The following is a 25,435-nucleotide window of genomic DNA, read 5'->3' on the forward strand; positions in this document are numbered from 1 at the left end:
ATGAGCCTGGCTAGGCTTTAAAATGGCGCATTTATTTATTTATATCCCCTTCTATTTTGTCGAATGCTTCAAATAACACATCTCTAAGTCTCTGTCCATTTGCAGGATCTTTAAGCTTCCAGACCCTTCTCCTCGAAGCTGGTCTACTTCTGGGCATCCATTTAGCCTTGATCCCGAAGTCGCTAACTACTAATCTGTGTTGAGGGGTACATTCTTTGCCTGGGAAGGTTTTGGCATATATAAACAGTCCTCTTTCCCCTTTTCTGGTGAGGATGTAGTCAATTTGGCTAAAACTTTAGCAACAGTCAATAATGAAACAATGAGTTTAGTCCTTACTGCCAAAATTCATTTCTCTTGCAAAAAGAGAGGTTGGTATTTTCCCTCTTTTTCAATATACAGAGAATATATTGTTACCAAAAACATTGTGATTAATCCAATGAATTGACAGCAAGGTATATAAAAGTACTTTTCTAAACAAAATTTGTGTGTACAGTCCTGTCGCTTGCGCATTCACACCAATTGGTTGCTGATAAACATAATTGTGACTAGATAAAAATTTGGTAAATATTTACAATAACACCATACTTGCTAAATACTAACCCCAACTGTAACTCGAAACCTTAAATTTTTTTACAGTAGGGCCAGTGCTAAGCCCCTGCAACCCCTGCTCTTGTAGGAGTTCTCCGCGAAGAACTGGAATTACTATAATGTAAACTTTAAAACTTGATGTTACACACAACATATCTAATTTTCAGAAGAGGAAGAAACAGTAAGGCTTCTAAATAACAAAAGGTCATCATACGGATGCATACCTGTTAAAAACTCTTATTATATTGATATGTCATTCATTCATTCGGTCCTTTTGGCAATATACACTGAAGGACATCTTTCAATTTATACAATAAACATTAAAGTTCAATATTCCCGTGACATAAGCTATAGATATCAACATGAGTTATTCAAATGGAATGGACCTAATAAAATTAGCTAGAGTACACTCGGTATTTCATATTTCAATCTGATGTGACTATTTCTACTTGGATAGGAATTAGAAAATGTTATATCTTGATAAACTTCCAATGCATATTTTGGATATTTTTGAAACAACTCGCCTTATTAACACATTTAAATCTGATGTGAGTATTTATTCTTGGATATAGATTGAAAAATATTATATACTGATTGATAACTTACATTACCTACTTTTAATATTCTTGGAGCAACTCGACTTATTAACAATGGATATTTCTATTTTAAATCAGATGTGAGTAATTATACTTGGATATATATTAAAAAATATTGTATGCTGATGACTAATACTACATACTAGCCAGTGGGTGGGGAGGAACGCCTCCCCTCCAAAAGTAGAGACTGCGGGGCCCCCTTCTATACCTTCTCAATTAAAGGGGAAGGGAAGGTTGAGAAACCTCTCCCCTCTCCCGACCACCCCCTAACCCTCCTATTACTCACCCCCTTTGGTATTCTTTTACTTTGAGAGCAGAAATTGAAAGAAAGGAGAAAGTGAGAGATGGATGTGTGTGTGTGAGAGAGTGTAAGTGAAGGCATGTTGTTATGTATGTGTAAGTGGCACTCACTCTCTCTCACACACATGCACATACAAAAAAAGATGTATGCATATGTATTTATGTATGCGCGTGTATATATAAAAGATAATGTGTGCATGTATGTGAAAGACAGTGAGTGCCATTTACACATACATGCAAAAAAATATATACATGACAACACACATCTTCACTAACTCACTCACTCTCTCTCACATGCACACACACACCCACATGAAAAGATGTATGCATATGTATTTATGTATGTACATGTATATGAAAGATAGTGTGTGTGAGAGAGAGAGAGTGAGTGCCACTTACATATACATGACAACACACACTTTCACTCACTCACTCTCTCTCACACACATACACACACTCATATAAAAAAGATGTATGCATGTACGTGTATATGAAAGATAGGTGTGTGTGTGTGTATGTGTGTGTGTGAGAGAGAGAGAGAGAGAGAGTGCCACTTACATATTCAGGCAAAAGATACATGACAGCACACATCTTCACTCACTCACTCTCTCTCTCTCTCACATGCACACAATCTTCCATTTCATATACACGCACATACATCTTTCACTTTCTCCTCTCACATCAAAGCAAATATCACCTTCCAAAGAGAGTAAAGAGATAAAAAAATTTTATTCACGGATCGAGTTTGACAACTATGCTGTTTGTAACGAAAGAATACCCCCTCTATAAAGATCTAAAGATCATACATGTACATATTAGACATTGGAAAGCGTTACAGATGATGTCATGCACCCTACACAAGCCAAGCTAACTTAATTTCTCTTACAAAAGAGAGGGTGGCATTTTCTCTCTTTTTCAATATCCAATTTCAAGAGAAAATATGTTGTTACCAAAAACATTAATACTTTACTAACTTGATTGATCTGTCACTGAACCAGGATTTTAATTTCATTTGATATACACTTTGTTATCATTTATATGGAGAATTGCAACAGCAACACAAGCTACCCTGTAGTGAGATGGTACCAACTATCAATGATCTCAAAATACATGTTTCCAAACATTGCATAAAACTTTAGCAACAGTCAATGGCTATGTGAGTGAGCCATCTTAGCTCCATGTAATGATGCTGTCAACAAAATCAATTGGGATCTCTTGCAGCTCTTGCCAGTCAAGAACAGTCTTTCAAATCTATCGACACTGTCATTGATCAGGACCAAGCTACAGTCTTTTCAACTGAGTTCCTGAACTCTCTACAGCCATCTGGGATGCCACCACACTTAAAAAGGGGACCCCAATCATGCTGCTCAGGAATCTGGATCCATCTTACCTGTGCAATGGCACCAGTCTGGTGGTGAAAGCAATGCAACTCCATGTCCTAGAAGCAACAATTATCACACAAATATAAGGGTGAGGATGTCTTCATTCCAAGGATCCCATTAATCCCATCTGACCTCCCTTTTCAGTTTAAATAGCTCCAGTTCCCAGTGAAACTAAGTTTTGGTATGTTGATAAACAAATCTGAAGGACAGTCACTCAATGTTGTTGGACATAACCTTGCTTCTCTCATGAGCAATTATATGTGGGATATTCACGAGTTGGAAGTCCCTTTTTATTTGTACCCCAATTAAAGGACACTAAAAACATTGTATATTTAGAAAATTAAACTTTAATTGATTTCAGGATTTGTTTTAATAACTGTTTATACTTACGTCATCTGAGAGAATTTTTCTGAAAATATATTTTTTATCTTTCGTTTTTGGATTTGGTTTGCAAGAATTTTTATGTGATTTCGTGTGTTGAAGCATATTCTGTTGTGTCTGGGGAGAGTCATTTTCTTATTGTGCCTTAAAATTTAACACACTCACCGTTAAAATTTCCACTTATTTCTTATTTTTATTTTCCTAAAATTTTCATTGCGTCTTGCAACCTTTTCAATAGTCTTGACTCTGTCCGTTATTTACGCTGCGTTCTGTTTTTGCTTTTGTTTGTTTTTGCGCATGCGTGTGTCTCAGTGTGTGTGTATGTATGCATGCATGTATGTGTGCATGTGTGTATATGTATGCCTGTGTGTGCGTGCACATGTATATATGTATGTATGTGTGTGTATGTATATATGTATGTATGTGTGTGTTTGCATGTATGTATGTATGTATTCTGCATTTGTGTGGGTTTTTTTTTGGTTTTTTTATGTATGTGTGTGTATGTATGTATGTACCTCTGTCTCCTTGTGTGTGCATGTCTGAGTGTGTGTGTGTGTTTTGCTGCTTTGTACCATGTTTGTATGTATGGGTGCACATCTTCATATGTGTGGACAAGTGTGTGTGTATATGTGGCCATGTGTTTCAGTCTCTATTTGTGTATGTGGTTGTCTGTTCATATACCCTATGTACCTACCCGTCTGTATGTAGACCTGTTGGTTTACATATATCTGCATAAAGGCCCATCAACTGTTCTACTTTACCTGTGTAAAATGTGGGTATGGGGGTATGACATCTATGTATATTTCCTATTTAGTATTGGGGAAGTTTCATTTATAAGGACGTACTCCCGTATTTGTCTTAGAGTTGGGTCTTTTGGGTGCTTGGATAAGATGCGGATGTCAAGTTGACTCAAGTTGCCTCCATGCTGGTCTTTGGCATGTTGGTAGAGTATGGAGGACTGTTTTTTGTCGTCATATTGTCTCATATGTTCGTTTATCCGTTCCGCAATGCTCCTAGATATTTCACCTATATATGTCATATTCAGGTCTTCACAAGCACCTTCCATGCATTTTATGCTGTAAACTACATTTCTATTTCTGCAGTTAGTGCCAGGGTTAATCCTACATACCATGCAGTTATCATTGGTACATATGGTATTCTCAAAGGGGTACGTCCTACATAGTTGTGATCTGATGGAGTTCCCTGGCTTTTCAACAATCTTAATGTTGAGTTTGGACTCCTTCAGAGCTTTTCTAAACCTACACGCTAGTTCTCCATGGGCTGTGGCCTCTACGAACATCACTCCTTGATATCTGTCGGTTTTATACCACGTGTTCGCCTTGTTGGCTTTGTCACAAATTCTTTGTATCCTATTCCATTCTTTGTTTCTATATCTAGGGCAGGTACCACTGGTATCATTACTTATAATCTTATCTAACCTCTTTCTAGCTCCCCTGTATACTCGAACCCTATATTTCTGATCATATCCAGAGAACTGCATGCGGTGCATGAAGTTCTGTATACGTTTTTTCGTTTCATAGGGTTCGCATAGTGGGGATATGTTGTTCATTATCCTAACTAAGTCTGCTATCAGTATGTTAATTTTCATGCTGTGACAAAGCTGAGTTCTTGTGAACAACATGTTTTGAAGCTATGGGTTTCATATAATATGAGTGGAGGAGCTGCACTCTATTGTTCACAGTCTCTAATCAAAGTTCAGTATCAAGTACCGGGAGCCTATTGTTGGGGTGTTTAGTCGGGTAATCTATAGTTACCTTGATACTTTGGTGGATGGAGATAGCTATTTGCTAGATACTCTCCATTACATTCCTTTCGGTTTCTACACAACCGTCACTAGAGTTGGTCCTAACTATGATATTAATGTCATCTACATATCTGCTGTAAAGTAGAAGAGTTGTGGACTGTTCTGCTAACATATGTTTGAGTTTTCTGTCCCACCAGGTCATGAAGAGGCCGGCCACATCTCCAGCTACACTAACGCCGATGGCTGTACCTTGAACCTGCATGTATAGTTTTTTGTTGAACTTTACTATGTGGTTCTTCAAAATGGTTTTTATACTGGCCCCTATTGCGTGAGCAATCATTTCCTTTACCTGATTGTTGTTCTTAGGGTTTTGGGTGGGTGCAGTCCAGCCACTCTAGCGTTCAGTGGTGCTTCTTTTCACTGCTGAAGTGATGGTGGGTGGTCTTCCCCTCTGTGGCCTGGTGGGGCAGAATCTACTGAGGTCATGGTCATCTAAATAGTTACTGTTGTAGCTTAGTCTGAGGAGGAGGCTCAGTTCCCTTGTGTTGACTTTGCGGAACTCCACTTCACTCTCACAGATCACCTGAATGCATATCTCCACAGCAAAATCTATGTCTATAGATGGGTAGAGTGAAATCACATCCATACTACCCACTACACAACCTGTGAGGTTGTTGGAGTGGTTGCAAGTACTGATTTTACTGAGATCTTCCATGCTCACACAGACATCTGGAGACATCTCTATTGAGAGGTCGTAATACCTGTGAGAGGAAGTAGGACAGTCTATAGTTGCTGGAGATATTTGCTCCACAAACTGGTCTGGTTGGAAGCCCCATGACAGGGCTTATGTAGGGTTTGTGGTCTTTGCGTAACCCGTATAGTGTAGGAATGTCGTTGTTGGTAGCTTGGAAATTGTGTGCTGTCCTTTTTGTAGGTTGGAGTATGTTGCACCACATTCCCATGTGTGCGTTGAGGACTTTTTCCACTTTTTCATGTTCTTGTGGTGTAACTTCTCTCATGTTACTGATGTGTTGTTGCATGGTTTGGACATAGTTCTGATGGCTGTCTATTGACAGTCTGCCAGACTTGTCCGTAGGGAGGCACACTAATTCTCTGTTCCTAATTCGTTGTCTCAGTTTATGTAGGCCTCTGAAACAGATTTATCAGAATAAATATATTTATTTCCTTTAACATTTTTTTAACTTTAGGCTAGTATATATATAAACATAATTAAAGGATAAAATCATAAAAATTAATGAATTTTTTCAATGGCCAGCATATAAAAAATAATCTTTTAGGTAAAATACATATATAGAGATATATAATTGTATAGGATACACTTAAGGACACAGAAGCTACCGTGCCTATATGTTGAAAATAGACATCAAATACATCCAGCCATTGCAAATTTTCACTATATACACACAGGTTGAAAGCAGTGAAGTGGACTGATTTAAAATTCAAAAATAATTTACAACCTATGTACATATAGGAAAGATTGGCAATGGCTTGACGTATTTGACATCTATTTTCAGCATATAGGCATGGTAGCTTCTATGCCCTTAAGTGTAATTGTATCCTATACAATTATATATCTATATATATTATATTTATATACCAAATGCACACATGTTGAGGTGAACTACAGAATTTGATGCGTATATATTTATGAATGTTTGTATGTACTGGCATTTTGTGTATGGGTATGTATAAATATTTTCATTTATTTCACTCAGTATGTTTTTGCTGATGAAGGAAAAGTTATTAAATTAATCCAGAAATTGATCAATCCAAAACTGTCTGAATTATTTTATGAATTTTTGGTCAGCCCACTTTTCCCAATTTCAACCTGTGTATATTGTAAAGTGAAGATTTTGGGTGGCTAGACATATTTGGCATCTATTTTCAGCATATAGGCATGGTTGCTTCTGTGCTCTTAATTATAATTGTATTCTATACAATTATATATCTGGAGTGGCTGTGTGGTAAGTAGCTTGCTTACCAGCCACATGGTTCCAGGTTCAGTGGATTTGATAGACGGAAACTGAAAGAAGCCTGTTGTGTATATATATATATCATCATCATCATCATCATCATCATCGTTTAACGTCCGCTTTCCATGCTAGCATGGGTTGGACGATTTGACTGAGGACTGGTGAAACCGGATGGCAACACCAGGCTCCAATCTAATTTGGCAGAGTTTCTACAGCTGGATGCCCTTCCTAACGCCAACCACTCAGAGAGTGTAGTGGGTGCTTTTACGTGTCACCCGCACGAAAACGGCCACGCTCGAAATGGTGTCTTTTATGTGCCACCCGCACAAGCCAGTCCAGGCGCACTGGCAACGATCTCACTCGAAAATCCTACTGGAGCCAGTCAGGCGGTACTGGCAACGGCCACGCTCAAAATGGTGCATCTCATGTGCCACCCGCACAAGAGCCAGTCCAGGGGCACTGGCAACGATCTTACTTGGCTTGCCGGGTCTACTCACGCACAGCACATTTCCAAAGGTCTCGGTCAGTAGTCATATAATATATATGTGTGTGTGTGTGTGTGTTTGTGTGTCTGTGTTTGTGTCCTCCCCACCATTGCTTGACAACCGATGTTGGTGTGTTTACATCCCCATAATTTAGCGGTTCGGCAAAAGAGACTGATAGAATAAGTACTAGGCTTACAAAGAATAAGATCTGTTCAACTAAAGGCAGTGCTTCACCATGGCCACAGTCAAATGACTAAAACAAATGAAAGAATTAAAGATTAAATGTATATATATTATTTTTATATCTATATTATCTATTATATATATATATATATACATATATATATATATATATATATATATATATATATATATATATATATATATATATATTTCATTTTTGTATTTGGTTTGCAAGTTTCTTTATGTGAATTTGTTTGTTGAAGCATATTTTATTGTGTCTGGGGAGTAAAAGCTATTGAAGAGGTTGCAAGAAGCAACGAAAATTTTAGGAAAAACGAATAAGTAAATGAGTGGAAATCGAACTGGTGAGTGTGTTAACTAATAAGGCATTAAAATAGAATAACTCTCCACAAACACAAGAACGTATTATACATCACCATCATCATCATTATCATTTAGCGTCCACCTTCCATGCTGGCATGGGTGGGATGGTTTGACAAGACCTGGCCAAGCAGAAGCCTGCACTAGACTTCTGTGACTGTTTTGGCAGGATTTTTACAGCTGGATGCCCTTCCTAACACCAACCACTCAGCAGAGTGGACTAAGTGTTTTTTACATGGCACAAGCACAGGTGAGGTCAGTTTTGGCAAGGTTTTTACAGCTGGATGCTTAATAAGTGGCACCTATACTGACAGGATCACCAAGTACTTTGCAAGACAAAAACTTTTGAGAGAGGAGGGTGCATTGAAGGAGGTGTCTTGTGTCGGGTGGTGAAAGGTTATAGTGAGACAGAAAGAAAGACATAGGTGTCTTGCTGTAGAGGAGGTACAAGGTTACCCGGCTGGAGAGAGAGAGAGAGAGAGAGAGAGAGAGATCAGGAATGAAGATAGAAACAGGTGTGCTGCTGCAAAGGTGATACATGGTTACCCAACCTGAGGGAAGAGAAGGAGAGAGTGGGAGACAGCAGGATAGAGATTGTGGCAAATTGCTGGGCATACTCACAAGGGACAGGGATTAGAATATAAATGGGATGGTTGAGTAAAGGAAAAGCATGATTAGAGAGTGCAAAGAGGGAGTGGCAAGTGAGTGGCAAAAAACCTGGGTATATATAGAGCAGGGGGGGGGGGGCTATCAGATAGCAATGATACAGAGAAACAGGGCTGCAAGGACAGGATTGGGGAGTGAGAGGTAGGTATAGTGTATGAAAGAGGAAATGTGAAGAAGAGAAGAGATGTAGATTGGTTTGTTGGGGTAGGGTGTGTGAAAAGTTTTCTTGTTGTGTGTGGGTAGAACACACAGGTCAGGTGCTAGCAGATAGGAATGATACAGTGAAACAGGGCCAAGAGGACAGGATTTTGGAAGTGGGAGGTAAGCATAGTGCATGAAGTGGAAATACACGAGGAAGAGAAGAGATGTAGTTTGATTTGTTGTGGTAGGCTATGTGAGAAGTTTGCTTGTTAAGTGTGAGTGGGACACACAGCACTTCTAGAACTCAGTTCTACTGACGTAGATGTGTCTTCTCAAGAACCTCATATTACCAGACATCTTGGTCTATTGTCATTTCCTCCATGAGGCCCAACATCCTGAGATCAGTTCTCACCACTTCATCTCACATCTTCCTGGGTCTTCTGCAGATACCATCCACATTCAGTGACTGGCACTTCTTGATGTAGCTGTCATTCATACGCATCACTTCCAAACCAACATAGTCTTCTCTCTTGCAAGCTACATTTGATTCCTCTTTTGCCCAACTTTTCTCTCAATGTGTTTGCACTTTGTTGTATATGCACACTGATGTTGCACATCCAACAGAGCACACTACCCTCATTTCTCTTCAGTCTACGCATGTCTTCTGCATTCAGAGCCCATGTCTCACTACCATGGAGTATAGCCATTTGTACACAAGCATCATACAGTCTACCTTTCACTCTAGGAGAGAGTCCTTTTGTTGCCAACAGGTAATAGCTCTCTGAACTTCCTCCACCCTATCCTTATTCTAGAAACAATACTTTCAGAGCATCCTCCACCATTGCTAATTTGGTCACCTAGGTAACAGAAGCTATCTACAACCTCAAGAGAGCCTCCTGGGCATTTGTGAGAATCTAAGTCCCATGTGCTCTTAGTGCTTATTGTTCCTGCACACCTGCCACATACAAAGACTACTTTATCTGTTAATCTACCTGCGATTCCATTGCACCTCTTATGTGTCCATAGTTTACACTGAGTGTAGTGAATGCAATTTCTTCCAACTCCTTTCCTGCATATTATGCAGGGTCATTTACCTGACAGAAAGAGAGTTTTATCTTCTTTCTTACTAACAACCAGGTTAACTTTAAGGCTCTTTGATTCCAGGTTTTGTTCCCATACCTGGAATTTCTTCTCCGATTCTGCTAAAAATTCTGCAATAAGAACAAGGTCATCAGCATATAGCAGTTCCCACAGGCACCCAGTTTTGAATTTTTCTATTATGGCCTGGAGGTCTATAATGAATAAGAGTAGGCTGAGAACTGAGCCCTGGTGAACCCCCACCTATACGCTAAATTCATTACTTTATTCATGGCCAACTCCCACCTTACTAACAGTACCACTGTACATGGCTTGTACGGCTCTAACAAAACACTCCTCTACTAACTTCCTTAGAGACCACCATATAACAGAGAGGAAAACTGTTGAAAGCTTTTTCCAGCTCAACGAAGGCTAAGTACAATGGCTTACTTTTGGCTAAGTACTTTTCCTGAAGCTGTCTTACTAGATGGCATTTGTGGTACTCTTCCCAGGTACAAAACCAAACTGCATCTCATCTAATTTAATTCTATTCCTAATCAATTGAGCTATAACCCTCTCAGTAACTTTCTTGACTTGGTCTAGCAGTTTAATACCTCTGTAGTTGTTTCTATCTAAGGCATCACCTTTACCCTTGTAGTAGCTAGCTATAATATTACTACATCAGTCATTGGAGATGGTGTTTTCCTGAATAACTTGATTAATTATATGAGTGACTAAGCTGTATCCTACACCACTGGACATTTTAATCACCTCAGCAGTGATTCCTGATAGCTCAGAGGCTTTCCCTGTCTTCATATCCTTAATTGCCTTATCTATTATGCTATCAACTCTGATGGCTGATCCCTCAGTTGGTTTGATATTTGGTAAACTTTCCTTCTTCCATTCATTTTCCCCATTTAGTAACCTTTCATAGTGACTCAGAGAAAAAAGATGCATGGAAGTGTCACTAAGTGCAAGCATGCCATTATCCATTCGCACACATTTCTCGCCCACCATATCTCTATTCTCTTTGATACACTGCTTTGCAATCCTGAACACCTCATACCTCTGATTCTTATGCTGTAGAACATTTGCAAATCTCTTACCTTCTGCTACTCCTTTTGCTATATAAACCTGATACCTAGCTGCCCTTTTGGCTACCTGATACGATTCTCTGCTTCCACCATTTTTCCAGTCTTTCCAGGCCTGTCTTTTTGCTTTTATGGCACTGTCTACCTCCTTATTCCACCACCATGTCACTACTGGTCTAGCTGGGACTCTGAACCAACCACAGATTTCATCTGTAACCCTCAATAGATTGTCCCACAGGAACTTTGAATTGTTCTCTAAGCTATATGTCCCTATTTTTTCCTCTCTTTTGTCAGAAGCTTACATTAAGAAATTTCTAAATTTGTGTGTTTGCTGTGTCTTTGAGTTTCTGTAGTCTTCTTTTCCAAATTGATTTATTTCTCTAAGTCTTTCTAGCTCTAATTCTGAAGTCACTAACTAGTAACCTATGTTGGGTTGTACACTCTTCACCTGGAAAAGACTTTGCATTTTTAAGCATCCATCTATCTCATTGCCTGATGAGGAGGTAATCAATCTGGCTTATGTGCCCATCAGACTGGTAAGTGATTAGGTGGCTGGCTGGTTTTCTGAAGTTAGCAGTCTTGTTCCCTCCTCATTTCTAGGTCCATGGGGATGCTGTCTAACATGTCCATTAAAGTCACCAGCCACAATAACAAAGTCTCTGTCATTTGTCATTGAGGTAGTCTGCAAAAAGACCTCATAGAATTGGTTCTTCTGCTCATCAGTCAGCACAGACTGAAGAGCATAAGCAGAGATAAATATAACTGTTAATTTACCTCTGATAAGTCTCATCTTAATTATCCCATCTCTCTCTCTCACACACACACTATATGTATTTATATACAAAGCTACACAAAGAAAATCATCTCAATGCAACGTATCAGCGACTGGGAAAGACTGAAAGAATTAAAACTATTTTCTCTAGAACGAAGGCAGGAAAGATATGCAGTGGTATACATCTAGAAAACCCTGGAAGGCCTTGTACCAAACTTTGGCACTGAAAGTTACACAAACTGCAGAATGGGGTGTCACTGCAGAGTGCCAAAAATCCCAGCATCACCATCAAAATACAGGACCAGATACTGCAACAGCTTGGGTTTCAAGGGCCCACAGCTCTTCAGTATCCTCCCAAAATATCTGAGAGACCTGCATTGTGAGGATGTAGGTGTCTTCAAAGCAAAACTGGATCTCTTCATGTCAAGGGTTCCAGATGAGCCTACCTCACAGCAGGAAACACAGATAAGGGTAGCAGCATCAAACTCCCTCATTCGCCTCATTCATTAAATGCCACATATCAGAAGAGGTTTTAAATAATGGTGTAGCACAGCTAGCATGACCACAGGTTTAAAGCTGAACTGTTTTAAAGAATTGAAAATATATATATATAAATATCATCATCATCATTGTTTAACATCTGCTTTCCATGCTAGCATAGGTTGGATGGTTTGATTGAGGGCTGGCGAGCCAGAAGACTGCACAAATCTCCACTCTGATCTGGCAATGTTTCTACAGCTGGATGCCAACCACTCCGAGAGTGTAGTGGGTGCTTTTACATGCTACTGGCACGAGAGCCAGTCAGGTGGTACTGGCATCAGCCATGCTCAAATGGTGCTTTTTATGTGCCACCTGCACAGGAGCCAGTCAAGCGACACTAGCAACAGCCACACTCAAATGGTACTTTTTTTACATGCCACTGGAAGCCAGTCAGTAGCCCTGGCAACGATCACGCTTGAATGGTGCTTTTAACGTTCCACTGGCACACGTGTTAATGAGGTGGTACTGTCATCGGCCACGACAGTGATTTCACTTGCCTTAATAGGTCTTTGCAAGCATAGTTCATTGTCCAATGATTGTAGGGTACTCTTAAATGGGCTGGTTATACAGCACTGGCATAGGCCACAGTTATGGCCTCACTTGGCTTGCAGGGTCTTCTAAAGCAGAGCATAGCTCCAAAGGTCTCGGTCACTTGTCATTGCCTCGGTGAGGGCCAATGTTCATTCCAGGTCTTCATGAGTCTACCTCTTCCACAGATTTCCTCAACTGCTAGGGTGTGACACTTTTTCACACAGCTGTCCTCATCCACTTGCAACACATGACCATACCAATGCAGTCGTTTCTCTTGCACACCACATCTGATGCTTCTTAAGTCCAACTTTTCTCTCAGGGTGCTTACATTGTCAAGTATGCACACTGACATTACACATCCAGTGGAGCATACCGACTTCATTCCTTGCAAGCTTACTCATGTCCTCAGCAGTCACAGCCCATGTTTCACTGCTGTTCACACACATGTGTCATACAGTCTACCTTTTACTCTGGTTTTGTAAAGGACATGCGCTTTTATCCCTGAATATACAATTGTTCTTTAGTACTCTATTGTTTCATTATTATTTTTTCTTCCATTCCTCGTATTTCTTCTATATATATATATATATATATATATATATATATATATATATATAAGTATATATATATTTGTGTGTGAGTTGTAATAAATTTACTCAATAGATAGGTTCCAGAAATCCCAAGAACTGTCACTAGACAAGATGTAGAGAAAATGAAAAATGTTGCTACAAAGAGATAAGAAATGCAAACAGTGTCTCCTTAATGTCTAGTATGCATGTGGATATATATATATATATATATATATATATATATATATATATATATATATGCATGTGTGTATGTATATATACATGTGTGTGTGTGTGTGAGAGAGCGAGTGTGTGTTGGGTGTAGTTGAATGTATGTATATGTTTACATATAAATGTGTATGTGTATGTGTATATATACATGCTTTAGTTGCTTTGGTGGTATTTTTTTCACCAAATAATTGAACTGCTGAGAAGGTTTATGAGTAGCATGGCAATCCATGTTTCCAATTAAGCTAGGAACGAAAAATCAAATTGAAGGCTGGTTATTATGGAGGTTGTTGCACTTTTATGATCATAGAACATATATGTTTGCTAGCGATGCAAAGTAGTGTTACTGATATGTTTTGACTACAAAATATAGTTGTTTTACATGAAAGCTAAATTTCTTGTCAGAAACAGCCACATAAACGGTGTAAGGAAATTGAAGGAAGACATTGAAACTTCTCCTCTGTGAGTTTTTATTTTTTCAACAGCAAAGGGAGCTATTTTTTCAGAAAGATAAGCTAACAAAAGCCCCTTTATTCTGTCTTCTCACATAACCTGTGCATAAACTAACAGCAAATGCTGCATAAAGTGAAATTGGTGTGGAGCTTTCTGAAAGATACATATAGATTTTACTAGTGGAAGCAAACCTCTTATTGAAAGGTTGTTTCTTTGAGACGAATCATATATGATTGTTTAAAAAAGCTAGAATGACAATGCTAAAACATATCTGAAACAATGGACAACAGTCAAAATATCATAATGGATGGGTAAATAAGCATCCTTAAAATGAAACCATGCATTGGTAGGTAAACAAAGGTATAGAAGAGAGGAAAGGGAACATCGCCTTTCAAGTAACTCAGAATAGGTAAAGGTAAGCTTGCCAAAGTTTAATGCAGCTTAAATAGGGATATTAAGGTTGTTTGGTGTTGGATATTCATCATGTACAGTGCTCCTCGTCAATTTAATCACTGTCGCTGGTGGACAGTCGAAATAAATAAATAAACAAAATCCTTTCACTTTTATAATATCCTCTAACCAAAACTCAAACAAGACAAAGCAATACACGTATAAAAATATATAGAAAGTAATAATACACAATTAAAACATATAAATAAATAATAAATCAAAAAAATGTGAAAACAACTAAAAGATATTCTGTAATGCAAATATACTACCATACAGATTTTAAAAGTATTGAAAACAGTCAAAATAGACAAAATCCTTTCACTTTTATAATATTCTCTAACCAAAACTCAAACTATACACACCAATACTCATAAAAAAGTATAAAAAGTAGTAATACAGAATTACAACATATAAATAAATATATGTGATAACCACCATATAGATTTAAAACGTATGGAAGACCCTACATACAAAAAAACTATGTACATAAAACGAATTTGGATGATTCTTTCAAATTAGCACAAACATTTATTTACACAAAAGAAAATTACCAGAGACATAACATGTGTTGTGCTAAGAATAACAGCTAAATAAGATTTTTTGGATAAATCTTTTAAATCAATATAAACATTTATTTACATGAAAATAAAATGACAGCATCCAAATCCTATTTCTTGACTGGATCACCATGCAGGTGGACAGTCGAAATAAATAGACAAAATCCTTTCACTTTTATAAAAAGATTAAGAAAATATGGAAGACCCTACATACAAAACAACTATGTCCATTTACGTGGGAGCTCTGGGCAAGATGCTATAGTGCATGGCCATCCTTGGGACATAAGTAATGTGTGTGTAAAGTTTGGAGAAAATCAGTTGAGAATTGTGGAAATGCATGCGTTAGTCATTATACACACACATCCTGTGATTTATATATACTAGATGCATATGTGGATATGCTTATTTGTTTTGATGAGATGTAAAATTCAATATAAATATCCGATTGTTCTTTTTTGTTCTATCCCAATTGATTGTATATTTTATGTTTTTATCTAATGGTATCTTATTATCAGTGTTTTACATTTTATTTGATTTATTTAGTTTATTTTTGATTCCTTGTTCTTTTATCCTTGTATACTTTATTTTATTGCTTATGTGAGAAAAATTCTTCATATGTTAGTTTCTTATGGAGACAGTATGCCACAATTACCAAAATGTATTGTTACAGAAATAAATGAAATGACAAATAAAAAAGGAGGACTTTTTGAAAAGTTACTTGAGGAAATGCATCTGCCCTTATGATGCATGACAATTGTTTGTACAGCATCTCACCTGTTAGGTACCAAAGCATGATGAGTCAAAACAATCGCAGTGGTTCTAAATAAAGAGTCTTGTGAATTCTGTTTTCTTGTATTTTATATATAGATATATATATATGTATGTATGTATGTATATATATGTGTATATATATATATATATATATATATATATATATATATATATATATATATATATATATACTGATTCTAAGGAAAATGAAGAATTTGAACATTCAGACTTTCGCTTGGCTTATCCATAATAGTTGTCTGACACATGTTTCAATCGTGTCAATTGCAAATTGCTGCATATTTCTATGCAGGGATTTATGCATAATTTGTACAATCTCTTCAGGGTGAATAAATATTTCATTGTTCAAGGAGTAATTTTCCCTGTTATTAGTTTGAATCAGGCTTGGTAGTGGTTGTAGTAAATTAAAGCCTAGAATTATTATACCAAATATTTACTTCAAAGTTTTAATTGCTTGCACAAATGTCTTATTTTAAAAAAATATAAATAATAGAAAGCAAGAACCATGTAATTCTAGCCATTCAACTCTTTAAAACAATAATTGTAATTTAAATTGAAAAAAGTTTTATAAAATTTACAATTAACTACTTCATTTTATTAACCACATAGTACCTACTGACCTGTAATGACCCACTACTATTTCTATCACAATTTAAATAGAGCAACCAACTCTGAAATCTATTTGAAATACAGCATGACTATAAGGAATGTAGAATAATTCAAAGGAAAAATGTTCTATAAATAACCACTCTCCTACAGTCCAGTAAAATTTGTCAACATCAACAAAGACTGCTGCTGGTGCTACGGGATTTTTGCAAAAAAAATCAGTTGTGAATAGCAATTCATCATTGAACATGATTTACTACTACCACTACCAAGCCTGATTCAAATTAATAACAGGAAAAATTACTCCTTGAACAATGACATATTTATTCACCCTGAAGAGATCATACAAATAATGCAGCATAAATCCCTGCATAGAAATATACAGCAATTTGCAATTGATATATATCTGACAATTCTTATGAATAAACCAAGTAGAAAGTCTGGGTGTTCAAATTCTTTGTTTTCTTTATCCGTATTGTGATTTTACACTCTAAGTAGCTAAGAAATAAACTGTAGCATCAGATGGTAATTTTTAGGAAATATACCTTAAATATACCATCAGAACAAACTGGCCTTGGCACTTTACATAGAGTAATGTGTTATCTCCCTGGATATTTATATCCCACCTCTTACTATATATATATATATATATATATATATATATATATATATATATATATATATATATATATATATATATATATATATATATATGTATGTATGTATGTATGTATGTATGTATGTATGTATGTATGTATGTATGTATGTATGTATGTATGTATGTATGTATGTATGTATGTATGTATGTATGTATGTATGTATGTATGTATGTATGTATGTATGTATGTATGTATGTATGTATGTATGTATGTATGTATGTATGTATGTATGTATGTATGTATGTATGTATGTATGTATGTATGTATGTATGTATGTATGTATGTATGTATATATATATATATATATATATATATATATATATATATATATATATATATATATATATATAGGCATGGCTGTGTAGTTAGGAAGCTTGTTTCTCAACTACATGGTTTTGGGTTCAGTCCCACTGTGTGACACCTTGGGCAAGTGTCTCCTGCTATAGCTTCATGCCAACCGAAGCCTTGTGATTGAATTTGGTAGGTGGAAGTTTCCATCATGTGTGTACATGTGTGTGTGTAAGTGCTTGTGCCTCCTAACAGAGGGGAGAGATATCATACAAAACAAAACAGAGAAAGTGAGGTGATGCATTAAAAAATGCAAGTTATAAATTTAATTTACTGATTGGTTTAATTTCAGGTGACCGAATGGGCTGTGGTATTTCATTTCCTCGGGATTACACTGTGGACCTAGACAGTCAGGGCTCTGTATCAAACTCTCCTGAAGATGTTACAGATTTGGCTGATTTCAGTGATAGTAGTTCTGAAGACAACGAGATATGGGAAAAACAACATTCAGAAACTTGTGTTCGGGTAAATAGTGCCACTGAACTTTATTTTCATATATGTTTGAGTGCATGATACAGAACAAGAAATTTACCACTTTTTCATAGTTTTATATACTATACGTATAGCACTAAATAAAAATAAAACAAAATTATTTAGTATATCGATTCATACCAGTACAAATACGAAGAAAATTGACTTAAAATTCATCAGAATATCTGAAAAAAGAACAAAAAAAAATAATTTCACAGAAGGCCAATGGGGTCCAGTTGGACCCCAATGACCATATTTTATGCTATAATGTCCATATTGTGGTGTGTGCATACGAGTAGATGTAATTGCCTTACCTCGGTTTTCCTTTCCTCGACTGCGAGTCCGTCTTGCGGTATCCGATCCTTGAAGCTTGCCCCGACCCAAAGTACACCAGGTATAGCAGCTGCTTCTCCCAAACCTTCCCAAACCTAGACCGTCGCTTAACACGTCTTGTCCTGACGGCAGCCCCGTTCGAAAAGGGCACGAACGCCGATCGAGGCTCCCTCTGCCCTTTTTCCCCTTCCGGTCGACTCGCCCTTCCGGTCAGCCTCCCCAGACACTGACGTCACACCACACATATGACTGGAAATTTTTCACTCAAAATGTGTATGTGCATATATAAACTATTGACAATAAAAATCTACCTCTTACTCTGAGCGAGAGGCCCTTTGTCAACAGCAGAGGTAGGAGCTCTCTGAACTTTGTCCAGGCTATTCTTATTCTAGCAGCTACACTTTCAGAGCATCCACCCCTGCTACTGTCTTGGTCCCCTAGGTAATGGAATCTACTTGTTGATACTACTTGTACTAGTTGATACTACTTGTAGTGTTTCTTCCTGGAATGTGACAGAAGCTGTTCTCTGCATATTTTCAGTGTTTATTGCTCCTGAGCATTTGCCACATACAAAAACTATCTTCCCAGTTAGCCTTCCTTTGATATTGCTGCACCTCGTATGTGTCCATAGCTTACACTGGGTACATCTTATGGAGTTTCTACATACGCCTTTTCTACAGATTGATCAGGGCCATCTACCTGAAGGGATTTGTGGTTTCTCTGCCTTCCTACTTATTAAGACTTTGGTTTTAGCTAGGGCCCTTCGATTCTAATCCATGCTTCCACACCTGAAACTACTCCTCTAGTTCTTATAGTGACTCAGCAATTAGAGCAAGGTCATCAGCATAAAGGAGCTCCCAGGAGTATCCTGTCTTGAATTCTTCTGTTATTGCCTGGAGGACTATGATGAATAAGAGGGGCCTGAGGATTGATCGTACTTGGAATTCTTCACTGTACTCATTGCCAACCCTCACCTTACTCACAACATCCCTGTACATGGCTTGCACAGCTCTCACTAACCATTCATCTATCCCTAGATTCCTCATTGACTACCAGATAAGGGATCAGGGGACCCTGTCAAAGGCTTTCTCCATGTCAACGAAAGCCAGGTACAGAGGCTTATCTTTCGCTAGGTATTTCTCTTGCAACTGTTTTACCAGAAATATAGCATCTGTGGTGCTTTTCCCTGGCACGAACCCAAACTGCATCTCATCTTGACTGACTCTCTCCCTAATTAGTTGGGCTATTATAGCAGTTGACTATACGGGTGACTAGGTTATAGCCGACGCCCCCAGATCTTTTGAGCATCTCTGCTCTGATTCTTGATAGGCCAGGGGCTTTCCCTCTCTTCATACCCTTAATTGCTTTATCTACCAAGGTAGATAACTGGTCCCTCTGTTGGGTCAGCATTCAGCAGACTCTCTTTCTCACATTAATTCTCTTTATTTAACCTTTCATAGTGGCATCTCCAAACCTCTCTCTTTGCAGCCTTGTTTAATGCAAGTGAACCATCATCCATGCAGACACATTTCTCTCCTATGACATCATGATTCTTTCTCACACATTGTCTTGCAACATGAAATATCTCAAGTCTTTGGTCCTCACGGAACAGGATGTTACCTTGGACAGAGAGGGGACTTTGCACCATCCACAGATCTGGTCACTGGCTCACAGCAGGTTGTCCCGTAGAAACCTCCAGTTGTCTTCCACATCATGTGATGTTATATCCCCCTTTTAATTCCTCAAAGACTTCGAGTAATACATCTGGTCATCCATTTAGCCCTGATCCTGAAGTCGCTAACTACTAGTCTATGTTGTGGGGTACATTCTTCGCCTGGGAATGTTTTGACATTTATAAGCTGTCATCTTTTCCTTTTTTTGGTGAGGATGTAGTCAATTTGGCTAGTGTGTCTACCAGAACAGTAGGTGAATAAGTGACTGGCAGGTTTCCTGAAGTTAGTAATGCAAACCATAAGATCATTTGCATCGCAGAACTCCAGCAGCCTGGTTCCCTCCTCATTGCAGGAACCAAAACCATAGCCGCCATGTACGCAATGAAAGCCCCCTGCATATTGTCTAACATGTCCATTGAACTCACCAGCCACAAAAAGAAGGTCCCTGTCATTCGTCAACAAGGTAGTTTGCAAGAGGGTGTTATAAAATCAGTTTTTCTGTCCATCCGGTAGCCCCGGCTGAGGAGCATAGGCCGAGATAATGGTTGCTAACCAATCTCTGTTCAAGCATCTCAACAATCTCGCCAGACCTACCTTTCAGTATGCCCACGTTGAGTGTGCCAACCCTGAGGGTGTGGGAGGTGTGAGCCCTTGAGACCCTGGGATGGGGGACAGCAGTGTCATGTACCTGAAAAGAAAGCTCACATTTGGCAGAATTCATAAACAAGCAGTAGCCTTCATTCAACCTGCATACACTTCACTATCATATCTTTCATTATATGATCACTACCTTACATAGGAGATAAACCCTAAGTAGGGGTGGGGATGGTGTTAAGCCTTTAGAAGTGTTCATGGGAGACAACCAGAGGATGACAGAGGATAGGGACTTCCGGTACAGGTGATGGGGGCAGGAGGGTGGGCATACCGCAAAATAGCAAAATTTGACAAGAGCATCTTCTGGATTCATTTTCTTTTGGGGAAGTATTTAAAATGGAGTAGGAGAATCAAAGTGCGTGCACTAGTTTATATAGGGTGGGGTGGTGGAGGAGGGGGAAGTGTTGGTGAAGTAAGTGGTAATCAAAACAGAGAGGGGGCCAGAGTTTGGGTGGTCAGGGATAGAACACGATGGAGAAAAATATTCTTTTGGGATTTTGGGTAACATAATTTAATGAAACAGCAAATACTGATAATAGTGAAATAGAATTGAAAAATCTTAGAATTTTTGGTCAGCCAACCTGTGACAAAATTAGAGAAATAAGCGACAATGTGACAAACATGAATAAATGAATAGGTAGCGAATAGTGAATATGCATGAAGGAATTAAGTTTGTTTTAAGACCAAGGAAGACGAAACTATGTTTACACGGTAATGAAATAGATAGAATAATGAAAGGAATCTCTTCTAAACATGAATAGCAATCAGCTAGTGCCCTCACAGTCTCTACAAATGCTGGCTCTCATTATCACTGATGGTCTCTCATGGCAAAAGCTTGTCCTTAATACAGCTAGAAACCGCATCCAAATTCTTCTGTTTAGGACCAGAAGACATTTTAGCCCCAAACAACTGTTGACACTCAGCAAAGCTCAGTGGAGTAATGCTTCTGCATCTAGGAGGGTGCTGCTACTATGTACACTGACATCCTGTGTCATATTGAGTGAAGGGCTACTCAGCCAATTGGCACTCTATTTACAATGGACAACTCTGGCCACTGGCCCACTGGCATTCTGTCTCCTCTTTGTCTTTTCTATCACTATTGTAATGACCTTTGTTCCTTGGAGCTCCACCACTCACACCCTGACCCACTTCTCTATCCACATTTTGTCACCTTGGATGTGTCCAACTCTTACCCCACAACCCTGCCCTGCATTAACCACTATTCACAATACTTGTTCTCCAGAACATCATCCATCTGAAATCTCCTGTACATTCAAACAAGTAGCAAGAGTCAGCCCAATGCTGTCCATTATTTCCTCTTTACTGCATAAAGAGTCACCACACATACAATTTCAGTCAACTTAGTATTATTAGAGACAACTTCAGCAAAGTATGCTTGTCTTCTTCGTCAGCACCTAGATATTATACAAGTGTACAGCAATAGCGGAGTAGTGCAGACAGTTACAATTAAATCTCATTGCTTTTCTCCAGATTGGCTGATAGTTGCTAATTTGGAATTTCATCATATATTTAACTAAGAATATACTTTTCTGATGTGGCTATACATTCAATCCTCAAAGAGATCCCAAGTGACTGGCTTCCTTGCATTAATTATAGTGTGCTCAATGCTGGCAGTAACCCCAATATTACCCAAAACTCCATTTCAGAATTTTTCTTCATCCCTGAATGGTACACTAATTGATCAAGCCTTTATGCAGTTTACATTCAGTTTCAACATCTGTAGTTTACCGTATGTTAAAAGGACATAACCAAGGATGGAAATTCAAGAAGATAACAGAAACTGTGTAGCTAGACCTGAGATATGAGTAGGATGTGAAATATGGTGTGATCAGAAAAGCAGGGACATGTAGTTTGGGTTGGCCTGAGTAGAAGGGGTTTCATAAAAGTTGTTATTAGTAGAAGCAGAGAGGAATCAGTTGAAAATAGAAGTTGGTGCATACTGGGAGTTGATCTTTGTTAATTTATTAACAAAATTATTTGTTAATTTATCTAAACTTCTAAGATAAATTCTGTTATCTATGTGAGCTAATCAATGCAGGAAGTTTTTGTAGCAAAAGTACCGTAGCTTGAATACAGAAATGAAAGCTGTTCAGAAAGGTGTTTCCAATGTTGGTAACATAGGGTGTCTGTTGTTAAAGCAAAACTTTATGCAACTTATATAAGAAACATAATAATGCATGGTAGTGAGACATGGACATTGAATATAGTAGATCTGCAGTGGCTGGCTGGAGATTAAATGAGATGAAAATGATTCATTGAATATATGATGTTAATCAGAGCACTAGTGAATTGAGATAGTGATTAGGTATTAAATGAAACAATCTAAGTGAGCAGGAGAGCTGATTCTGCTAGTATAAGTATGCAACGCCAATGGGTGATGAAACAGACAGAAAAACATAAGTAGTCAGATCAGTCAGGTCTCTGGGTACTGGTCTCACAGAAGAGAGAACAGAAAACAAAGTAGTGGCAATATACTGTACAGTAGATCCAGCCTACCCCATGATAGTAAAGAAAAACAGATAATAGATATAGATTAGGATTCTGATAGTATCAATATTCTACTATGTTGTTGGTCATAGTAGGTAGGCAATGAACGTACATACCACAAAAACATTACATCAGGCTTGAAGTGGACAGCATTTGGCAGAACAGGTAGAGCTAAAGACGAAATACTTTGGGTCATTTGTTTACGTCCTAATAAGTTTAAGTCCTACCAAACCAACTTTGCTTTTCATCTTTCCAAGGTCAGTAAATGTAAGTACTGGAGTTAATAAAATAATGCTATGTTATGGCACACTCCAATGTTCAAAACCAGTAAAAGAATAAGCTTGATTGCAACAGAATTTTTATTATTTCTGAATAAGCAGATTAAATTTATTGATCAAAATATTTAAATGATTTTCATGCTTTTTCTGTTTTTACAAATAGATTTTCGTTCTTTTTTCTTTTCTCTCAAAGTGCAAACTGTTTCAAGTTACATATTTCTCAATTCCTTTTCTTCTTGTCAGGTCTTCTTCACCAGAAACGGACGTACAATTGGTAGTCGAGAAATGAAAATTTCAAAAGATGGTCTCTATCCAACTATTGGCATGTTGAGCAGTGATGAAAAAGTAAAAGTGGACTTACGGCCATTAACTGGCTAATTAAAAGAAGAAAAGTGTGTGTGTACATGCATATGCATGCATGTGTGTATGTATGCTTGTGTGTGTGTCTCTCTCTCTCATGTATATGTATGTGTGTGTACACAGACACACAAATATACATGACAACAGTGAAGGAGTAAGATTTTTTCACAGATGTTTCCACTGACATTTGCATTGTTGCTTATGAATAGTTTTCATGAGTAGACAGCACAAACTCAAAGTAAATAACTGTGAAAATTCTAGAGTTCTCACTGTCATTATTACTATAATTAACTGTACAGTATGTATTGCATACTTTTCTCTTTGATTTCTTTTAGCAAATGCATATCTGTGTATATATATATATATATATATATATATATATACACACACACACACATACACACACACACACACACACAATTTGTGTGCATGTGTGTGAACAATATTTATATATTAAATTAGTGCTTAAGCACTAAAATATATCCACTGAATTTAAGAGCTCACTTATTAATATGTTGCCAAACTCCAATATAATATTATTATAATATAATATAATATTATTACAATGTAATAATCATAAATGAAATGAGTTTGCAAATATATTGAGTAAAATGAATGTTCAGAGCAACATATTTAGAATAATAAAAAGCAAAAATTTTATATATGTTTCATAATTTCTTTTTAAATCCTACATTTTCATAGTTAAAATGTAAACATCATCATGTATATACTCATTACATAATTAATACACACACACACACATATGTAAATGCCTATTTATCTATATAGGTAATATATGTATATGTCTCTGTATGTAATCTATATGTATAAAAATGAGAATGTGTGTGTGTCTGTCTGTCTGTCTGTCTGTGTGAATCCCTAAAACTCGAGAACTACGCAACCAATTTCATTCAAATTTTACACATGCCTTACTTAGGGTTCCAGTTGTGTTTTAGTCAAAAAAAAATTTTAACTTCTTGCAGAGTTCGAGCTCACAGCAACATAATATCTCCTCCACTATTTAAGTATTACGTGTCAAAAGTGAAACAAAAACACTCATGTCAAATACTTTCACTTTAAAAATGAAACTATTCTACTAACTGAAACAATCACATTTCGATACTGTAATGACAGATACTTTCAGAGAGAGAGAGAAAGAGAGAGAGAGAGAGGGATGTATATGTATACATATAGATGTATATGTACACGTTATTCCACTAACTGAAACAATCACATTTCAATACTTTCAGAGAGAGAGAGAAAGAGAGAAAGAGAGAGAAAGAGATGTATATGTATACATATACATGTATATGTACACGTATATGCATAGATATATATATATAAATATAGATCTATATGCATACATGTATATGTATACACATGTGTAGATGTATATATATATAGATGTACATGTAATATGTACACATATATACATATATATACATGCATACAGATATCTATACATATATACACCCATCACACACAAACACATGCACACAAACACACACATTAGTCATTTGTTTTCTTATCCAAAACTACGTCAAAAGTACTGAACGGATCTTTATGAAATTTGGAAATTATATTCTATGTATAACGGCCATAACTCCCATGAAAATTCATATATTT

The 25,435-nt window shown here is 37.3% G+C and overlaps 1 protein-coding gene across 2 annotated transcripts in view; it reads left to right on the plus strand.

The window, feature by feature from the left end:
• LOC106881644 (SPRY domain-containing protein 3) overlaps positions 1–24,067 on the plus strand; it is a 360,055-nt gene extending 335,988 nt beyond the window's left edge. The window contains exons 10-11 of one of the 2 annotated variants that reach the window (XM_089363628.1): positions 17,825–17,997; positions 23,693–24,067. In XM_089363628.1, coding sequence (XP_089219754.1) covers positions 17,825–17,997; positions 23,693–23,827 — 308 coding nt within the window. In that variant the 3' untranslated portion in view covers positions 23,828–24,067. Of the gene's footprint in view, positions 1–17,824; positions 17,998–23,692 lie in introns of those variants that run through there. The other variant, XM_089363629.1, reaches the window with a different exon arrangement.
• Positions 24,068–25,435: the final 1,368 nt, after the last annotated feature.

The sequence above is a fragment of the Octopus bimaculoides genome, chromosome 15 (genome assembly GCF_046866305.1).
Source record: "Octopus bimaculoides isolate indiv1 chromosome 15, ASM4686630v1, whole genome shotgun sequence".
Classification (NCBI taxonomy): domain Eukaryota; kingdom Metazoa; phylum Mollusca; class Cephalopoda; order Octopoda; family Octopodidae; genus Octopus; species Octopus bimaculoides.